Source organism: Anopheles cruzii, chromosome 2 (assembly GCF_943734635.1).
Source record: "Anopheles cruzii chromosome 2, idAnoCruzAS_RS32_06, whole genome shotgun sequence".
NCBI classification, from domain to species: Eukaryota; Metazoa; Arthropoda; class Insecta; order Diptera; family Culicidae; genus Anopheles; species Anopheles cruzii.
The window spans coordinates 43,339,175-43,357,070 of NC_069144.1; the positions used below are offsets into that span (position 1 = coordinate 43,339,175).

Below are 17,896 nucleotides of genomic sequence, written 5' to 3' on the forward strand. Positions count from 1 at the left end.
TCGCCAGCAAAATAACTGTGACGCTCAACAAACAATTTTCTTAAGCGAGCATTTGACGTACTTCTATTCTGTATTTAACGTCGTTTATTATGCAGTTATTACATCAACATATTAACGGGTAATTCTAACAATAAAACGTATCACATAACTTAGCGTTGCCTTAGCGAGTGAGTGCTCCTATTAGAAAACGTGTTAAAATTGCTTGAGTACATCTGTTTTCATAAAAAAATTTAGTGTACAAGCTACTCCTGTAGTAAGCAACCGTTCGCCCCAAACGTAGACGCTGCGTTTTGTAAGTAACGAGCAAACGAAGGCGAGAAATTTATTTGCCAAACGCACCCGGAATAGTTTACCAACTTAAGCTTCTGTCAACAAGCCGGGCGCCACGTCAGACAACGGTGCGAACCCATGCAAAGGTGCCTTCCGAAATGGCCACGACCGGCGGCAGGATGCTTTGATCCTCGTCACCGTTTATCTGTCAGCCCTCGAGTCCAGACCGCCGGTGGCCATCCGGTGTAAGTCCACAAAAGGGCCCTGCCTCAGTGCCGCCGCATGATACTTTCGATGGTGAAATTGCTCGACTTGAGCCCACCGACCTTCGTGGCGTGCCACGACGGCGCTACCGGCGTGCTGGCTTTCGGGCCGGCTCCGAAAGCCACTTCCGGTTGCAGGCTGTTTACACTGCCGGGCCGACGGCCGGATTGGCCTTCGTGAGCTGCGGCACCGAAGAATGGAGGCGTCGGCAGAGGTGGCGGCGACAAGGATTCTTCTACATGCCTGCCGAGGCGTTCGTTTGGCACCGTCTCAGGTGTCCTTGCAGGCTCCGGCGACTCACGCCGGAAAGCTCCCCAAAGCTCGCCGGCTGAGTCGCACGAGTACGCAGCCAGTTTGCAGCTTTTCACACGCAGCCCGTTTAGTTCGCTCAACAGAAACGCATCCAGCGAGCTCGCGGCACAGCTTCTCGCGGGTTTTTCCGACGTGGGGCTGGAAAAATTACCACCCCTCGGTTTCCGCTTCCGACGCCGGCAGGCCGCGCTGGCGTCCGTTTGCCGGTCGGGCTCGTTCTCGCCGTCGGAAGCGCGCGGCAAACTAATTTCTTCACTCTTCACGCTGTCCCCGCTGGCGAAGGCAGGTGACGTGGCACGTAGATCCATTCGGTAGCGCAATGGCCCGGTTCCGGCTAATGAAGCTCCGCCAGATGAAGGGCCGCAGGCGGTGGTCGTGCAGCAACCGACCGATAGGCCACGGGACAGTAGATCTCCCGAGCAGCCCGTGCCCGAGGCCGCCGGATCCGGATGCAAATCATGGCGCACTATCAGATGATGGAAATCGGGCCCATCGGCCGGCCCGGCACCGGCACCGAGGGCTTGTTGCAGCTGGGCCGCGGAGGGACTCATAAACTCGACTCCCGGCACTCCCGCGGGACCCATCGCTGGGTAGGCGAAGGCGAACGGTGAGCCCTGCGAAACGGAACAGAAACGGTTCTCCGTTTAATCAGCGGATTATCGGGAGGCAAAAAGAAACAATGACAACGGGCACGTAAAACGGAACGCTCTGATACGGATCGCCATTTTGTGCGTGAACTTAATGGAGTTCCTGCTGCAAAAGAAAAAACCGCTTTTCGAGATTGTAACGCTCCCCACACACACACACACACGCATACACTCAGGTGAAAATTAGACCAAAAAAGGTACAACCTACCTGAAAGTGGCCGTTCAGTATCAGCTTGGCGTTCCTCTGGCGTCGCGTTCTCCGCCGGCGGTAGTTTCCCTGCTCAAACATATCGTTGGCCGACGGGTCCAGCATCCAGTAGCTTCCTTTGCCGCCACCAACTCCGGCAGCAGTTCCCCTGCCACCGTCGTCCCCCAAGGGCACGGATTCGTGGGCCGATTTGCCGCCGCCAATCGCAGCGGTCTTGTCTCGCGGCACCTTGATGAAGCAATCGTTCAGCGACAGATTGTGACGGATCGAGTTCTGCCAGCCCTGGCGATTCTCGCGATAGTACGGGAAGCTGTGGACATTCGCAAACAGGTCATGGTGAGGTTGGAAATAGTTTTCTGGGCCCCCCGGACTCGATGTTCTTGAAGAGCACAGTTTTGCTCAAACATTAAAAATCTATAGCCTTTTGTTAATGTGTGCCAAAATCTTGTACGTGTAGAGTAAACAAAATAAACATTTAAAATGTATCAACTCGTTCTACAAAACGTTTCTTTTATTAGTTTGCCAAACAACAATGTTTTCTCGTCACTTCAATTTCCTTCCAAATACACAAACGTGTGTCACCATTACCAATTAAGTTTAAGTACAAGTATAAGTAAGTCTTTAAATAGATAATCAGCCTTCGATTTGAACTGATTAGATTTGATTCTGTTCCAATCTCAAAACTGATTAAGTTGCAACTCCCATTTTCGAAGACTACTTTCACCAAAAATATCACATTAAAAGCCATTGTTTTTTATCACTTTTGAAATGAATTTAAATTTAATTTCCATTTGTGCCCATCATGATGGAGATGGAAAACTGTAACATCGTGCACACTTTCAATGGGATTGGCTTCGGACAGAATTGGGTGCTATTTTTGTGTAAGCTTCATTTGGAACTGCTTACTTGTCCATAATGTACTTGTAGATGCCGCTCAGCGTGAGCCGCTGGTTCGGAGCGCTGCTGATGGCCATCGCAATCAGGGCAATGTACGAGAAGGGTGGCTTTTCCGGCCGGTGGACGGACTTCAGGAACGAAAACGGCAGGGCCCAGTTGTTCAGCCCAAAGTACGAGCTGCCGAGCGTAACGGCACCGTGATGGTCCGGGTGCTGCTGCAGGAATCTGCCGGCCGGGTGTCCAAACATTGCCAGCTCATGGTTCAGGCTCTGAATTTGCTGAATAGCCGCCGCGTACGAACTGTAGGGCAGCATTACAAGAACGACACTTTTTCCAATAACTACTACCACTAACTACGGCTATTATTCTGATATCCTTCCGGTCGCCGGATGATCGAGCTTGTTTCACACAATGTACTGGCACCCGAAGATCCGCACAGTAAACGATCCGGTAGTAGGCTCACAAACGCACGCGCGATCGTCAGGAAATCCGTCTCCGACGAGATGAAGTGCGTGACTAACGTGGTCCCCGGTCCCGGTTTTCCCAGCCAGTCCCGATGACAGATCGCTCGACGCCATGCTCGCCGCGCGTTCGCGCATCGTTAACTACTTGTTCTTGGACTCCCCTCTTGGGCTCGGCGAACGATCTATTTATTTTATGCAAAACAGAAACAACTACTTTCATCTTCCATAAACACCCCGGGACCACGGGATGATTTCCACGCGCAAGCGTCCGTCGGGGATCCCTGTTATTTATGCTTCACACACTACATTGGAGGTCGTAAAAACATGAGCCCCGCACGCAGGACGACAAGGTCCCGGGGCCGCACCGGACCTTTAGCCTTTCCGCGCCCGGAACTCCGCCGTAGATCCTCGGCGAATTGTGTGTGTGCGCACGCGCTGGCGCACTGTGCGCTGATGACGGAGGCGGACGGAGACCGTTTTACGACTTCATTTTCCTGCCCGCCCGTGCGCCAGTCATCGTTTGACAGATCCGACAGTGAGCGAGAGAGAGAGAGATAGGGCGAGCGAATGCGCCACAATGGGAGTCCGATGAGAATCCGATCCGAGGACGCGCGCGCATCAAACTCGATCGCGCATCGATCGCGTGGAAAACCGAATCAAGCTGGCTGGCTCCGCCCCCTTTATTTGTTTTGGAAATGCGGCGGCCGCACACTGCGAGTGTGTGTGTGTGTGGGTGCGCCAAACAAATGATCCTTTCCGTGGCGGCGATCGATATTTGCTGCAATTTTACTTCGAAAAGGCTACGCGGTGTGGAGGGCAACAAACAAAAAACACGTGCGCACTGTTTGTGACTTCTATGCTGCCCTATGCACGGTACGGCCCCTGACCACGGGCGGGAGAAGGATTATGGGCCACATGATTTATCATTGTTTTCCCACCGCGAACGCTTCAGCCGGGACTCGTTAGGGAACCTGTAGCCAGAATTCGAACGCTTTGTTGTGCCAGCTGCTATCAATTCGAGTTGCGGCGAGAAATTTATGAAACGTTCAACAGTGTCTTACATGCCAGTGTCGTTGTCATTATCCTCTGCCTTTGGATCTGGGCCTTTCTAGGCCCTCCACAATTAACTCATCAACCCTTTAAACGGAAGCGATTCAATCCAAAGGCGATTTAATCCAGTTTCTATGTTTATTCAGCCCCAATAATCAATCGAAACAGACACTCTCGGTCGACCCGCTTAGCGGCGATGAACCTGAATCAATCTTGTCCAAATCGCTGCTCGTTGATCCGAATTCAATCACCGCACCGCAACGACTAGAAAGTATAGCTACTCAAGCCCAGGTTGCAACTTTACTTCGGCCACTGTTATTGCTGTTTGCCAAGCATCCGGTCGGCGGCCGCCGATGATTGCCAAATAAGCCGGTACTACTTTGAAGCCCATCGATCAACCGGAACCGGACTTACGGCCGCACCGGCACCAAAAGGCTACAAGTGCGCGATAAACACCCACCAAACGACCGACGGGAGCGCGCGTGGGCAGAGAAAAAAACAACGACCCTAAACACATCCCGCGAAAGCCGGAATCTTTCATCTTCGCGCGCGGAGTCTTTTAATCTTGGGAACCCACTTTAAAAAGAAGTACTGGAAATAAACAAAACATCCATCATAATAAACACCTCCGACCGCTAATGCCATTCCGCTCATGCCCAACTGTAACGCTGGCTGGCGGCGGCGGCGGCGGCAGCATTCGAAGAAGTTCGCCCCACGGCACGGGTGGCCAGGATAATTAGAGAGCACAGAGCACCCAATTTTCGTTTCATGTCTAGTGTTACCGCGGGGTAAACACCCGGCGAGTGACCATCTAGCGGCCGTCGCCGACACATGTGCCATTTGCATGCGTGGTCATTTCGGTTTCCGTTTCGTGTTGCCTTTTTTTTACTTGTTTTTTCCGAAAAACATTTCAGCTATTCTCCGTAAAACAGATCTCGGCGCATGATGGCCATGGAATTGTTGTGGAACGTTAAACAGGAGCGCTGCGTAGGGGCAAAAAACGGACCTTCAAATGATCAAAGCAAAACGCACGATTTTTACGATCGCCAGCGAGCACGAAAGAGACAGTTGCAGCAGTTAGGAAAGAGAGAGAGACAGAGCAAAGTGCGATCCGCGCGCTGATTCTAAACCTCGCACGTGCTTCCTGTGCCTTCGCGGGCGCCCTGCGTGCAACAAGGATAACGTGTATGGTCACACACACTCTGTTTGTCCAAAAGTGGAGTTTTTTGGTTCTTGGCTTTTCCTTTTCGTTTTGCTGTAGAGAGCCGCAGCCAACCGACCCAACTCCTTCCAGCGTGCTGCGGTTCCGTGCTGTCAGCGTGCTGTCGGTGGACGACCCGTCGGGCGTAAATTTTAAATCCGTGTGAGTCTGCCGCCCCGTTGGATTGCATCCATATTTATTGCTGTTGTTTCAGGCAGCCCTTTGCATCTAATCTCACTTCCTATCTGCCGGGCGGGCGGAAGGGCGGCCAGCCGGGCTGGCTGGTATTCGCTCTGGCGTTTTTTTGTCATTTCTTGCGTTTACAGCTTTCACCAGCCGTGGCTTTCTGGCGTGCCCGGCGAACGTTATGATATATTATTTGCTTATAAACTCTGCCTTCTTGTTTCTGCCTGGTCTCTCTGGCCGGGCCCCAGAATCCCGGGTTGGGGGGGGGGCGACAAATTTGAAACACTGAGCATACGCGGCTAGCGTTTTATTTTTCCGGGGCCCCCCCGTGTTTAAATCCTATTCCGCCTTTAGCCTTTATTTTTTGTGGGTACATTTTTTGTTCCTGCGTGTCTTCCTTTCTGATGCTGACAGAGCGGCACAGCGAACGAACTTTGTGACGCTTATGCTCGGTTAGAGGTCTTACACGTCTTACGGGGTGTTATGCTCCTGCCTGTCCGCGCCAAAATATCGCACAGAAACGGAACAGGCGAACACCGTTTACCGTCACGCGTTGAAATCGATGTTTAAGCAACGAATATAGTGAAAGTTTTCAATGGTGGGCTTGGCTTAAGGACGTGTGAAGGAACTTAATTTTAAGCCCTCCGTGGACACGGCATTCGGCTTACAATTAATAAATTGATACCATGCGTTGCGGCTATTTTACCATTGCCAGGTCATTAAATAAATCCAGCGGTTCAATAAGAAAAACACAATTTTATGGTTTGAAATACACTTTATTAACGAGTATAGTCTCCCTGAACACAAATACACTTGTTCCAACGAGATTCCAATTTATGAGTTCCATCCCTGAAGCCCTTCCTGCATCAGGAGGGACTTTCCAATACGATGTCCTATATTTTTTCTACGATTTCAGGTGTTGTTGCTGTTCTCTGACGTACTTGACATGGCTCGTCTTCATAGTTTGTACGACCGCGTTTGTTAATTATTACTTTAGTTTCGTGGATCGTCACAATTGTAGACGATGACGGTGTCGGATTGCTTATCAAATGCTGTTTCGGGTGTACTTTATCGTGGGGTTACATACTCAAATGGTCTCTGTTGATGTTTACCCATCAAACACACTGCAGACCGGTGCTGATAAACGATTTCAGTGGCCTCACACTAAAGTCAGCACAAGATAGAATCGTGTCGGGAAAGCAAAAACCTTGGTCCACGCCATCCTGCCCAATCGAACCCACGGAAAACTGCCCTGCGATGCGATGCCGATTCGGATGTCCGCACTGCAACCGTGCCGCCTCTCACTTCCCGTGGAAAGGCTTTCCAAAAAGATAGAGAAAAAGGGAATCCCGCGTCACGTTGTCGCTGTCGGAAAATTACTGTCCCGTGCCGGCCGGCTGTGCGCCCGTCTTTATGTTGGTCTGCGGTTTCCAGTCAATGTTTTCGCCCGAAACAGAGAGCACCGGGGGACGGGCGCCCTACCGGGCGGGAGCGGAATTTTATGATTGTTTTTCTAACGGCTTTAAATTTTCCCACTCCTTTATCGAGTGCACCGCACTCCGGTCCGATGCAGCGTGATGCAGCGAAATGCAGTACCGCCACGGTCGTCGTCGCCGCCACCGTTCGGCTCGTTTACACAGGACGGATTGCACCGACGGGCACGTGACATTTATGGCGTTTTCCGTCCGGACGGCGGTACCGTTTGGTTCGATCTGTCGCCGTTGTTTTGCCGGGGACGTTTCCCTCCGGACGAAGCGCGTCCTTCGTGGGCTTCGCGGGCGAGAGCAGTGCGAACAGTGGAAGGAAAGCAACACTGCGCGAAAAGGGCTGCCGGCCGGGCGAGCCAATCCCGCCGGGCGAGCCAAAAAGGAGAAAAATATTTTATATTTGAGCTGCACAAACATCGCTCACCTTCTCCGGTTCGGTGCCGGTGCCAGTCGGGACGGCCAGAGACGGCGGTCCCGTGCAACGTGACGGTCCTGATGGAGTAACGAATTAGTGTCGCTATTTGTTTTCTTTATGTTTGCTTAATTGACGTTAATACACATCGGTGACGGCGACGGCGTGGGTTGTGGGAAACGTCACCGTGCCACGCCACGGAAAAGCGGATGGGTTTTCACGGACCGGACGGGCCCTGTTCACCGGACGCGCATCCCTATCGCCGGTTCCAGTCAGCTGGTTAGCGACGATTCCAGCGCAGCATCCCGGATGGGCCGCAGAACCTAGCCACAAAGAAATGAAGCCACCGGTACTTATCTTCGCCAACGGCTGCCCTCGATCAGCGCGCTGGTCGGTCGGTCACTTGCATCTGGAGTTGTGGACCACCATTGCCCGAGCCGGCCGGCCCGAGACCGTGTGTGGATGGGAGGGCTTTTCGATCGATTAACGATTGCAACTGGAACCGGTCGGAAGCTGGTGCTTTTCAGCTGCTCAACAACCTATTCAAACGTGTGTCCAGCAAGCCACAAGTTGACGAGTCTGTTTCGTTTTGCAGCTCGGCGGAAACGAATTGCACTTTGTGGTGGACTGTCAAATGAAAGGTATTGCGAGCAACGCAAAACTAAAAAGTTGGATTGTGTAGATGAGCTCAGCTTCTAAAGAACTATTATTCCATTTCCACTTCAGAGTCGTTCAAAACGATGTTTCAAAAGCGAAGCAGCTTCGACGAGCAGAATCCGGAACCGCTTATTTATTGAACGAAAACTTCACACGTTTCAGAGAAGGGAAAATATTTATCGAAACCACACGTAGAATCACCGAAAAGGGGTACAAAAACAAGCTGCAACCGCGGAGAGCGTCACGGCATCCGAAACCCAAGGAACCCGGGCCCTGGGCCACTGTCTAATTCTGTTCTAGTAACTGCCGGCACCGGAAAATGGAGTCACATTCCCCGGCGGTGGCTATTTGTTTTGATTTGTTCTCACAAACGAGCCAAAAACGGGTGGCTTACTTTCTTGGGTTGACCTTTTTGTCGCAGCATAGCATCCGCGCATCGGTTGACGAAGTCGGGCACCGCAATCAACCCGACCCCCGGATGCACCGGAGTCGCACGGCTCGGTTTTTGGGGGGGGAGGGGGCACCATTCTTTTCCGTATGGAGCTCTGTCCGTATGGAGATACTTCGACCGCGGGGCGGCACAGGACAGGACACCGCACAGTGGAACATTCCTGAAGGCGGGCGACTTCTGGGTTGACAAATTTTCGCTTCATTCGCTCGCGCCACGCTGCAACGGTTGATGGCAGAAGAATTCCGACCCATCAACGTGCAACTTTCCGTTCCACTTTGGCCCCGGGCCCGGACGTTTCTTTACTTGCGCCAACCCTTCATTGACCGTTGTTGGGCGGGTGAGTCGCTGTGGATTAAACCACTTTAGCGAACGGATGGGATACAACATTACAGTAAAACTGTCACTACATTGTCCAAAAACAGCGGGACCCTTGTGGCATTAGAGGTCCAAGAGATTCTCGGATGGTTTTAAGCACTTTACTATTACTGTACCTGATATTTATAGTGACGACAGTAAAGTCCATCCAATGGTTCTTAGTTAAAAACCATAAATCTTCATCGCAACATTCTACGCAGGGTTAAGGGTTTTTTGACACCCATTTCCCCATAGTTCCAAAGGCTTGCACGATTCAAATGCGAAAGAAGTCCGTTACTTCGGCCCACGGCGTGACTTTGGTGTGTGTGTCTGTGGCGGTTGAAAATGTTGATACATTTTCGCAACGACGACACACCGGAATTTGTGGCCGCCCAAAAGATTAATGGTACGAGTCGCGACCACAACGGCGACGCCGACTCGTGGCGTTCGATTTTTATTCGCGACGTTGCGGAGTGCGAAATTTAGCACCCAAATGTGGCACTTTTCGGCACGACGTGTCGGAGTGTCGCACCCGGGTCCGGCGGGTGGTCCGACCAAGGGGCCCTGAGAATTGTGGTAGCCAGGAAGCCGACACATTCTCACTCTTTTGCATGTTCCGGTGCGGTGAATGTTATTCCGGATTGAAATGTAGCGTGCGCCGCTTGAGGTGGCCCTCAAGCAGAGCGAATGGCGCGAAACCGGGACGACCACACGGGACGGCGCGTTGCTCATTCATACGGTATTTTTAGGCTTTATTCACACAGCAGGCAAGTGATTCACTCACGTTATCCTATGCCTATGAATCGGGCGTTGATAGTCTTGAATGAGCCTTTCGGTTACTTACCTATCCGGGACTGCTACCGCCGAGCGGCCCTAACCTGAGAATCAGAGTCCCTCGTGGTTGAGCGCCTTCGTCCGTTAAGCTGGCCGACCGGAACCTGGCGAGGCCGACATACACATACGGGGCCACAAATCGTTCCAAGGTTTCGTCAGTATGTTATATCTGGGATGCATATGAAAGGACTGTAGGACCCCAGCTTCGACCGTCTCGTCAGGAGATGGTAGCGAAATAGGTTCTTCAGACCGAATGAGACTTTTAGAACCATTGCATCAATTCTCGATTCTGGATCACTAAAGACCCTACAATGTACTGAACAAGAACCGGTTGGCACCACGACCCAGAACGATCCCAATTAGCGCAACTAGGCCCTCTTGAGCGGTTGGCGAGCGAAATAGAAACAACCTTCACGGTTCCTAACGAGACACCGCGTCGACCAGCCAGCCGCAGGATGGCATTACAGTTTGTGGTCCGAAATCAATCGTTTACCCCGGGGCCGTTTTCAAACCGGACATAAACCATGCCGTCCGTGATGGGAAGCGGATGCGCCGATGGTTAAACGGTCAGCTTTAAACAGTTGTTTGTGTGTTTTCCCGATTCCCCGTTCTCGGTTTTGACGATTTTTATCGACTTCGATTTGGGTGGTTCTCGCGGCCGGCCACGCACCGGCGATGTGGTTTGTAGAATTGTTTTTCTTTGATTTTAATTTTCGATTTTATTGTTTCCCTCCATCCGGTCGGGGCCGTACCGCGTTCCTCACTTTTCCGAATGAGATTTTCCAACGATGATGACCGGCCACAGGGGTTCCTAGCAGCGGGGGCGGGCAGCGAGTGCGTACATTGTTGCCGGCCCCGCAGGCAGGCGATCGAATGGCGATCGAATATTTACCGATCTTCACCGCAGGGTTCAACGGGATCCTGTTGATGGTACCCGCCGATGATCGGTGATCGGGGCGTACCATTCGCTCACTTGTTATTTATTTGACCGATTGTTTGTTTATTTTGAATTTTACACCATTTTTGCCCGTCCTTTGCCCGTCGGAAAAGCAAAACCGCGGGTGGCCAAACGACGGCGGTAAGGTGCGACCGGGGTCACGGGGCCGGCGGCACCACCACCAAAAAGGGGCGGCCATTTTGAATCGGCGAGTCGATTTTAGTTTCAACCTGTGCTCGTGTGTGCCCAACATATTTACCGGTGAAATACGCAGCGTTTTTACGACCCACAAAAGGTCGTAAAATGTACACCAAACACTTTGATCTTTTTCAGCCCAACCAAACCCAAAGGCGGGCCGCGAGGATTTTGGATCGATGTTTCGGACGTTTCATTTATCCCGCCCGAAACGGTGTTTGCTATAAATTAAAAATTAAAGAAAGCGAGAATACAACGGCGACATTTATGGTTTTCTTTTAATTTTTACCATGATAAAGTGGACCATCCCGGGCAGCCGGTCGATGGTGGGATTGCAATCGGATTTTGCATCGTGCCCGTTCTTCCATCGCCGTAATTTTAATAATGCAGGATTTCTAAGATTCGTAGAGCACATATTTATGGGCTTTTGAAGTAGGGCGACATAAACATTTCAATTGTTCATTGGATTTTCGATTAAGTATTGGCACTTAACGGGTGAGCTTCGAAAGCCGACCATAAAGTGGTCGTTACATGATGCTTCTTTCCTTGGAGCGGGATACGCATATGGTGCAGCAGTGTGGCCGTTGGCATATTTTCATAAGTTCAGCAGAGATCAATCATACACTGGCTTTCAATGGCCGTAGGCTCGTGTGAACGATTGCGGCCGATATGATCCCCTAAAACCCGGCCCGGCGCTTCGACGCACGCAAGTATGGATCAACTTAAACGGTTAATTGACATATTTTGACGTCAGGCATCTTAAGAAGTCGTAAACAGGGATCGAGCGAAACGCGACCGTACGGTTCGTCCGCTCGGATCCCATTCCGGCTCCGCGTCACGGGGAAAGACACATGAAATCCGGGGCCCCGTTTCGGTGCTCGCGTAGCGCACCAAACCAGACCGCGGCCCGCGGGTGGGCCCGCAGGCGTTCGATTCGTTCCGAGAAGCAATTTGTAAACAGATCACATTTTTCCCACTCCAGCTCCAGGCTGGTCTTTCAGGCATCGGCTTTTGGCCAGCCGACTGCTGTCGTCTCCACGTTGTCTGTTGGCGTTTGAAGACGTCGGAAGGCGGTCATGGTTTGATAGAAACAACGGTTTGTGCCCTAAAAGAGCAAGGAACTAACAACCGTATAGGGTTGCGATAATTTAAGCGGAACGAAATTTTGCAATCAAATGTAGTACTTTAGCAAGATTTACACCAAAAAAATCGAACGAGAAGATTCTGGTCATATAAAGTAGCTCCTTGAGTTCTGTAATCAATATGCTGATCATTTGGGACGCTACTAGGGAAATGGCAATCCTCTGCGGATGTGTTTCACTTATTTACTTACTAATTATTTTGATGTTGGTAATTTGTTTAAGAAATTTTAACCATTTTTTAAATATCATCTTCGCTGTCACACCGACGTTCTGTTGAATAGTAAATCAGACTTGAAACAGCACGGATTATTTATTCATTCAAAGAAGCATTCTGTAATCATGAGCGCGATCGGATAGTTGGATTTTCCTAGCCCTCGACATCCTGCCGACAGTAATCGCCAAGGGAAATCGTCCTGGAAATTGTAGCACTTTTATTGCCATCATTTAGTTCCAATTGTGTACACTTCCGCCTGTCCGCTATCGCGATCGTCGATCGTCGGCAACTGTGCCACACCAACAGCAGCTTGGCGACAGGTTCAGGTTGTCCCCGGGAGAAGGCCCTCGAACTCGTAAGGGCAATGTGGTAGCCGCCTCCCAGAAGGCAAGGCAGTGTTCGGTTTCGGAACCGTTTCGTCGGGTCGTAAAAACCGGCCGCCGTCAGCGCAGCGCGCATCGAGTTAGGGAAATGATTTAACTACTTCCAGGGAAATTTCGGCCCGTTTTCATACCGCACAGGCTCGCTCACAATTACTGGAAAATTAGTGCCAAGCCAACACGGTGCTGCACTGCATTTTTCGCTCCCGCCGGATCGTCGCTGTTGGGTGTTGCTCGGTGGCCCTTTGAGCTCGTACCGCTCGAAACGGTGAAAAACGGGCTCCCTCGAATTACAGTTACAGTGTACCGGTCTAGGTCATGGCTGACGGAGTGCGGAAAAGAAAAATCCCTCACACTGTACGCGCAGCATCCCTCCATCGAACAGCTTGATGACTGATGCCCGGTAGCAGTGCCGTCGGAGACAGTTTTATAGGTGAAAGTAATGTCGTTTTCGGAGATTTTACAACCATTTGGGGCCCTTGCGCGTGAAGATGCATCCGAGGCTAATGCGTTATGGGGTAGTAAAATTGCTGTCGAGTAATTTGAGAGCCCAGAGCGTTCCCGAGCGGCCTGAGAAACGATTTTTAAACGAACGGAATGTCCAATGTCACTGGCGACGAGTGCAGTAAAGTTTGAATGTTTGGCTCGGTGGGTCGATGCTAACCGTTTCTATTATCATTATGTTTAAATAATCAACAGCAGCATCGTAACCCGTGATGATTGATCAAGCACCTTTGGGACCTAAGTAGAGAATCGTGAGTTTTCATTTATTTTTAATTTTAACCGGTCAACATCCTAAAACCAACCCAAAAATTGTATGAGCCTATGTCAAAACCACTTTCAATTAGTCTAATATTCACGCGGTGTTCGCTCGGTTTTTGTTTAAAACTTCGTCCCGTATACTCCCAAATTACCTGCGAGACACTTTCGCGAGAGTGATTATTTTTTCAACAAACCGCAATATAAAGATCGTAAATAACTCACACAGGAATTTGGGCAGTTAGCAGCGTGACACGCAAAAGCCGAGAAACGATCATCTCATCAGTCGGAACTCTGTTGGCGCCCATTAAATTTTCCGATATTGTTTCGAGACTTAACCCTTGGTTTCACAAGGTCTCTGGGGACATTCTTCTTGAAGGTTCTTTGGTGCAAACGTATCACAACGAGTTTTTCAACGCGTTTGCCTTCAAATCGGCTACCAAATTCTGAGCTGGGCTTTGGTCCAGATCTTCAGTTGATTGCCATCAGAAATAAAATTAAGCTGCTGCCGATCGTCACACTGCTTCCGCCTTAAAACAATGATAGAGTTGAAAGAGTAAGCAGATTGCAGAAATCTTCAAAATGTTCTTCATTGTTTCCGATGCTTTCAAGCCAACGTGTTAGTGGCTGGCTGTCTGTAGGTACAAGCAACTGGCTCTTCAGCGGTAGAAAGCAAGCTCTAATGTACAGTAACTACCACAAAGACCAGTATCGGAATGGGGAGACAATAGGAGGTTCTTCAGTGTAGTAAACGGTAATCGTATCAGGAGTTTCGCCATCAGTTTGAAAACCATTTGTACCGTCCTTTTCGTACTGCTCCATAGATATCAAACACCAGTAGGCACTCTGACCGGCTGATTTCGTTTTGACGTTTCTAGCCATTTTCTTCTTGCCACGAAATTGAAAACAGAATTTGACCGAGTCGTAATTTATAATCATAACAAAATGGTTCGGTACGAGAATTGAAGTGATTTCCATCACGTTTCGGCTCCCTGACCACTAAAATATTAACCCGTTCAACCGTTCGAAAGACTATGGCCAAGTGGTTCCTCTGTAGGCGAAACGAAGTACCTTTGCTTTTCCAGAAGTATTGCTCCGAAAACATTAGCCGTCCCCAGTGCTCAACAGTTATTCGTTACACAGACCGTGAACTAGCACGAGTTCCGGTGGTGGTCCAATAGTGAGGACGCCTCGACCACGATTTCTGTCAAACACATCAGTACAAATACGTTCATCGCTGTATCTGAAGCTCCTTTACGCCGGCAATGGATTCAACGAGCGATGCCTGTAAGGAGGACGATGAAGAGAGTTCGTCCTCCTCGCACAGTGATTCGGAGTCCACGCCACAGCGTTCGGAACTCGACGAGTTTCGCGAAATATGGCAACAAGAACTGAAGAAGGATCAACCCAAAACCCAATCGTCAACCATTCGAAATGTCGCACCCGATACGAACCGCGAAGCTTCCGTCGAGCAGCAGGCACGTACCCTGTTTCTGCAGGGCTCGGAGCTCGAGCGGAGTGGTAAGGTGTTTGAAGCCATGCGACTCTACCGACGAGCTACCCAGCTGGTGCCAGACATTGAGTTTAAAGTATTCGACAAGAAGCATCTTTCGTCGAAGCATCCGGATGATGCAATCGATGGTAACACGGGCGACGGGTTGGTAGAACGAATGGCTGTGGCAATCATGGACGAAGAGGAAGAAAATTTGGAGGACGTCGATCTGGTGCTGCGTTTCCAGGCACTGATGGGTCGCTCGGGTAAACTCTTCGAACGAGCGACCAGTGATCGGAAGATGATCGTAACGGCTGCCCATCTATCCGATCTTCCGACGGAGCTAATCCTTTACATCCTGCGATGGGTTGTGTCCAACGATCTGGATATGAAGTCACTCGAACGCTTTGCTTCCGTGTGCCGGGGATTCTTTCTACTGGCACGGGATCCAGAAATCTGGCGTCACGCTTGCTTGAGGTGCGTATTAAATGGTACCGGTTAAAGCAGGTTTAGCAACAGTTGTAATGGAACTTCTTTTACGTTACATATCTTAGAGTATGGGGTGTTAACATGGGTGTACTGAAGGGTTCTCCTTTCGGATCGTGGCGTGAGATGTACATCAATCGCCCACGGGTACACTTTCACGGTTGTTACATCAGCCGCGCCAGCTATCTGCGGTCCGGTGAGAACAGTTTTCAGGATCAGTTTTATCGGCCAGTTCAACTGGTGGAGTACTACCGGTACGTACGTTTTTTCGCCGACGGCCAGGTACGGATGCTAACGACCGCAGACGAACCGTCTCAGTGCGTCGCCAAGCTAAAGCAACGTTGGCCAGCGCAAAGCGAAATTCTTCGCGGGCACTATCGGTAAAGGAAACCCATGATGGTATCATTCGTGAACTAAATGTAACTTTATTTTCAATTCAGCTTACTGAACGATGAAGTTATCATCGCAATCCAGCGAAACCGTCAACCAACCGTGCAGCGACCGGGTCGGAATTCGCGCGATCACGAAGCGGAGTGCGGTCTTCAAACGTTCTACATAGAGCTGCGTATCGTCAGCACCAGCAAGCGGCCGTTCAGCCAGCTGCTGTGGAATCAGTACTCGATGGTACAGCAGCGCAACAACCAAGAGAGAAAGACACAGTTTGAGCTAGTGCCATCAAAGTACCCACCGTTGTACTTTTCGCGCGTCAAGCACTATCACCAGGAATCGGACGGACCCCTAAAGTAGCTTGAAGCGAGGCACCTTTCAGATGCAACAAAAGAAAGCACGAGGTGGTGGGTTTTATTTTTTGATACTTTAAACAATGTGTATTCTATTTAATAGAAAGTGAATCGTTACTTATTACAAAAAGTGAAAAAACAAGCCCAATTGCTTGTGGAATGGTCTTGCATCGAGACGCCTTCGCTGGCACACAACATAGCGCTACCAATAAAATATTAATGTTGAATTTCGTTTTTTCTTGACACACTCTTTCTTCCCATTGGCAACGCATTTTATTAAAAACTGTTATAACCGATCTATAGTTTGAACCAAAAACGATCGAAGATCGAATTACACAATTAACGACAACGACATATTCGCATCGTCATAGGAAGTACGACTGAAAGATGTTGCTTCTATGTTTGCTTTAAAACGATGGTTAGTATTGATGTACACTGGAAAAAATGCAATAACGTTAAACAAATACTGGCCGTACGAAGTCACATTTACGGAGCGTACAGAGAAACGAAAGCTTTTAAGCCGAAGGATTGTTTTTCATCAACTTAATATCGGCCTCCATCATGTCGGCGATCAGTTCTAGGAATGTAACTTTTGGGACCCAGCCCAGCTGTTGCTTCGCTTTGCTGGCATCACCCAGCAACAGGTCTACTTCCGTTGGGCGGAAAAACTTAGGATTGATGCGCACTCGTACCGTTTCCGTGCCTTTTTCTACGCCGACCTCTTCAACGCCAACCCCTCGCCACTCGATCTCGCGGCCAATGTGCTGGAACGATTTCTCTACAAACTCCCGCACCGAATGGGTCTCGCCGGTGGCGATAACGAAATCTTCCGGCCTTTCCTGCTGCATCATTAGCCACATAGCTTCAACGTAGTCCTTCGCGTGGCCCCAGTCGCGCTTCGAATCGAGATTGCCCAGCTCCAGGTACTCCTGTTGCCCGAGCGATATTTTTGCAACTGACCGCGTAATTTTGCGTGTTACAAAATTTTCCCCTCGTCGCGGTGATTCGTGGTTGAAGAGGATTCCGTTGCAGGCGAACATATCGTACGCCTCGCGGTAGTTAATCACAATCCAGTAACCGTACATCTTCGCACAGGCGTACGGTGAGCGCGGATAGAACGGAGTTTTCTCGTTCTGTGGTGTTTCCACCACCTTGCCGTACAGCTCCGAAGTGGACGCTTGATAGAAGCGAACCGTCTTCTCCTGTCCCACCGTACGAATTGCGTCTAGCAGTCGCAGAGTGCCGACAGCGTCCACCTCTGCTGTGTATTCGCTGAGATCGAATGATATTTTCACGTGACTTTGCGCGGCCAGATTATATACTTCCGATGGGCGCACCTGGGCGATAATCTTGACCAGAGCGCTACTGTCCGTCATATCACCGTAGTGTAGCTTCATTTTTCCCTCTCGGTGCGTTTTCGGATCCGCGTACAGGTGTTCTATGCGAGATGTGTTGAAAGTACTCGCCCGTCTGATAATACCGTGCACCTCGTATCCTTTGTCGAGTAGAAACTCGGCGAGATAGGAACCATCCTGGAGGGAAACGAGCAATTAGCCAAAGCTCTGTCCATGGGCATCAGTTCAATGACTCACTTGACCCGTTATTCCCGTTATCAGTGCCACCTTTCGATTGTCCGGATTCGTCACCTTAGAAGGGCTCTCCATGCTAGCTACCGCCTTACTTTTACACACAGGCACCAACTGGCTACGCTAGTCGACGTGGCTGTTCCGTTCCGCTCAGATAGCAGATCTAATAGCCTTGCATATACAAAAAGACTTAAACCGGCTTTTTCTGCACCTAATCACTGCATTTGTTTGACGTCTTTTGTCGTTTGTTTTGATAGCACTGCGCATGACC

At 50.2% G+C, this 17,896-nt stretch overlaps 3 protein-coding genes across 3 annotated transcripts; 1 reads left to right on the forward strand and 2 right to left on the reverse strand.

Annotated features, from left to right (window-relative positions):
- Window positions 1-539: 539 nt before the first annotated feature.
- Window positions 540-2,912, reverse strand: LOC128279100 (forkhead box protein L1-like). Its single transcript, XM_053017822.1, has 4 exons — window positions 2,608-2,912; window positions 1,702-2,011; window positions 836-1,460; window positions 540-715 (listed from the first exon to the last, which is right to left on the reverse strand). Exons 1-4 carry the CDS (start codon window positions 2,910-2,912, stop codon window positions 540-542), a joined length of 1,416 nt encoding a protein of 471 aa, XP_052873782.1.
- Window positions 2,913-14,226: 11,314 nt separating this feature from the next.
- Window positions 14,227-16,277, forward strand: LOC128269192 (F-box only protein 9). The gene is made up of 3 exons (XM_053006586.1): window positions 14,227-15,290; window positions 15,368-15,679; window positions 15,740-16,277. The coding sequence occupies exons 1-3, from the start codon at window positions 14,587-14,589 to the stop codon at window positions 16,044-16,046; spliced, it is 1,323 nt and encodes a 440-aa protein (XP_052862546.1). The 5' UTR covers window positions 14,227-14,586; the 3' UTR covers window positions 16,047-16,277.
- LOC128269193 (GDP-mannose 4,6 dehydratase) lies at window positions 16,140-17,794 on the reverse strand. Its single transcript, XM_053006587.1, has 2 exons — window positions 17,632-17,794; window positions 16,140-17,571 (listed from the first exon to the last, which is right to left on the reverse strand). Exons 1-2 carry the CDS (start codon window positions 17,701-17,703, stop codon window positions 16,555-16,557), a joined length of 1,089 nt encoding a protein of 362 aa, XP_052862547.1. The 5' UTR covers window positions 17,704-17,794; the 3' UTR covers window positions 16,140-16,554.
- Window positions 17,795-17,896: the final 102 nt, after the last annotated feature.